The sequence below is a fragment of the Otolemur garnettii genome, unplaced genomic scaffold (assembly GCF_000181295.1).
Source record: "Otolemur garnettii isolate 467f Iridium unplaced genomic scaffold, OtoGar3 scaffold00142, whole genome shotgun sequence".
Classification (NCBI taxonomy): Eukaryota; Metazoa; Chordata; class Mammalia; order Primates; family Galagidae; genus Otolemur; species Otolemur garnettii.
The window spans coordinates 658,724-660,963 of record NW_003852537.1 but is presented as its reverse complement, the minus strand read 5'-3'; the positions used below and the strand labels follow the sequence as shown (position 1 = coordinate 660,963).

General features: G+C 42.0%; 1 protein-coding gene across 1 annotated transcript in view; it reads left to right on the top strand.

Annotated features, from left to right (window-relative positions):
- The window catches only part of STAG3 (stromal antigen 3), a 40,461-nt gene that overhangs the window by 2,431 nt on the left and 35,790 nt on the right, over positions 1–2,240 (top strand). The window contains exons 3-4 of the mRNA XM_012810774.1: positions 1,334–1,436; positions 1,811–1,927. Of these exons, the coding sequence (XP_012666228.1) occupies positions 1,334–1,436; positions 1,811–1,927 (220 nt within the window). The remainder of the gene's footprint in view (positions 1–1,333; positions 1,437–1,810; positions 1,928–2,240) is intronic.

Here is a 2,240-nt window from a genome sequence, read left to right as displayed (position 1 = left end):
TGGTAGTCCCAGCTACTCAGGAGGCTGAGGCAAGAGAATCTCCTAAGTCCAGGAGATGGTGGTTGCGGTAAGCTGTGATGCCACAGCACTCTACCTGGGGCAATAAAGTGAGACTCTGTCTCTTAAAAAAAAAAAAGGTATATCCTGTTTTGAACCCATCATTCATCTTTTTTTCTTTTTTTAATTGCAGTTTGGCTGGGCCCAGGTTTGAACCCGCCACCCATGGCGGGGCCAGCACCCTACTCACTGAGCCACAGGCACTGCCCCCCATCATTCATCTTATGTAAACCTTTCTTGAACACATTTCTGTGTTTGGCATGGACAACCTCTGGTGGGGGCTGGGAGGCAGATGGTGGGGAAGTATAGAATCCTTTATTTGTTGCCTGACAAATTATATATATAATTGCTGTCTTTTGGTTCTCTTACTTGGGGGATTTTTGTAAGCAGTTCTGTCTCTCATATGAGTTTATCCTATGGAAGTTATAATAGTATTATCTTGGTTTTTAAAAATCTTTCCTGGAAAAAACTAATCTAAAAAATATGCTTTGTCGGTTGGTTATTTTAATTGGCCTTCTCTGATCTTTTTGTTTCTCTTAGTGCTACTGTTGGGGATCAGATTATATCCATGTTATACATTTCACTCTAATAAGACATGATGATATTTCGAAGGGTGAAATTTAACTCCTGGTACCTGTTAATCTCCTGTTTATGGATGGGTGATAGATGACTTCCTGAGCCATGCTTATTTTTTTTCTCTGTGTAGAACAGTGATCTGCCTGCTTAATTGAAAATCATTTGACTTTCATGTTCAGAAAGAATGTTAGGAAGGGTTGCCCTTCATCCACCTCAGTTCTTCATCTTGATTGTTTTCACGTGAAAGCCTTTAAGACATGTGTACTTCCTGGTAACAGTAAGCTCATCTCTCCTTAAAATTTGAATGTTGTGGCTCAGTGCCTGTGGATCAAGCAGCTAGGGCGCCAGCCACATACGCTGGAGCTGGCGGGTTCGAATCCAACCTGAGTCTGCCAAACAACAATGACGGCTGCAACCAAAAAGCTGGGCGTTTGTGGCAGGTGCCTCTAGTCCCCACTACTTGGGAGGTGGAGGCAGGAGAATTGCTTGAGCCTAGGAGCTGGAGATTGCTGTAAGCTGTGATGACACAGCACTCTACCTAGGGTGATAGCTTGAGGCTCTGTCCCAAAAAAATTTTTTTTGAATGTTGTTCTCATGGGGAATAGGGTACAGTTAGAGACAAAGAGAATTTATAATTCATTAACCCTTTACATAGAGGGAATGGGATGTTTGTATTTAAGGAGAATCTACTTCCTCATAGGGATAGTGACTCGTTGTCTGCTGATGAAGGCAGTGACTTTGAAGAGAGCTTGAGACGTAGCGTGAAGAAGAGAACGGCAAAACGACCACTCAAAACAACCCCAGTGAGTCAGTTCTGTTTTGGTTTTGAATCTGGTTTGAGAAGTGGCAAAAGAAAAACCTAGAAGAGAAGCTCAGGTGATATGGTTAATGGAAAGACAGGACTCACAGAACATGAAGGGACAGAAGTAGGAAGAGGACAAACTTTGAAAAGAAAAGAGTAAGTGAAGGGGATATGGAGATACAGGACTAAGTAAGACTCAGGGCTTTTTAAATGGATAAAGTTTGTAGTAATAGTTCACAACAACATAAAATCAGTTATTTCAGGTCTGAGTTAGTAACTCAAATCTGCTGTGGAATTGGCAGCTTAAGCCTTAGTAGTAATGATGAGAGATCAAGCATTAATATCACTTTCACTTTTTTTCATATTACTTACTAGCTGGCAAAACATCCAAAGAAGGGGTCCCAGATGGTACGTGATAATGATTGGAAAGAGTCAGAGCCATCAGCCAACAATCTCTTTGATGCTGTGAAAGCCGCCAAAAGTGATATGCAGGTAACAGGTATCTCACTCTGTTGCCCTGGGTGGATGCTGTGGCATCATATCTCACAGTCCTGGGCTCAAGCAATCCTCTTGCTTCAGCCTCCCGAGTAGCTGGGACTACAGGTGTGTGCTGCCAGGTCTGGCTAAGTTTTATCTTTTTTTTTTTTTTAAGAGATGAGACTCTTGCTTAGGCTGATTTTGTAATCCTCAGGCAATCCTCCCACCTCAGCCTTCCAGAGTGCTAGGATTACAGGTGTTAGCTATTATGCCTGGCCTCACCTCTGTTTCTTTTAATTTTCTTTCTTTCTTTCTTTCTTTTTTTTTT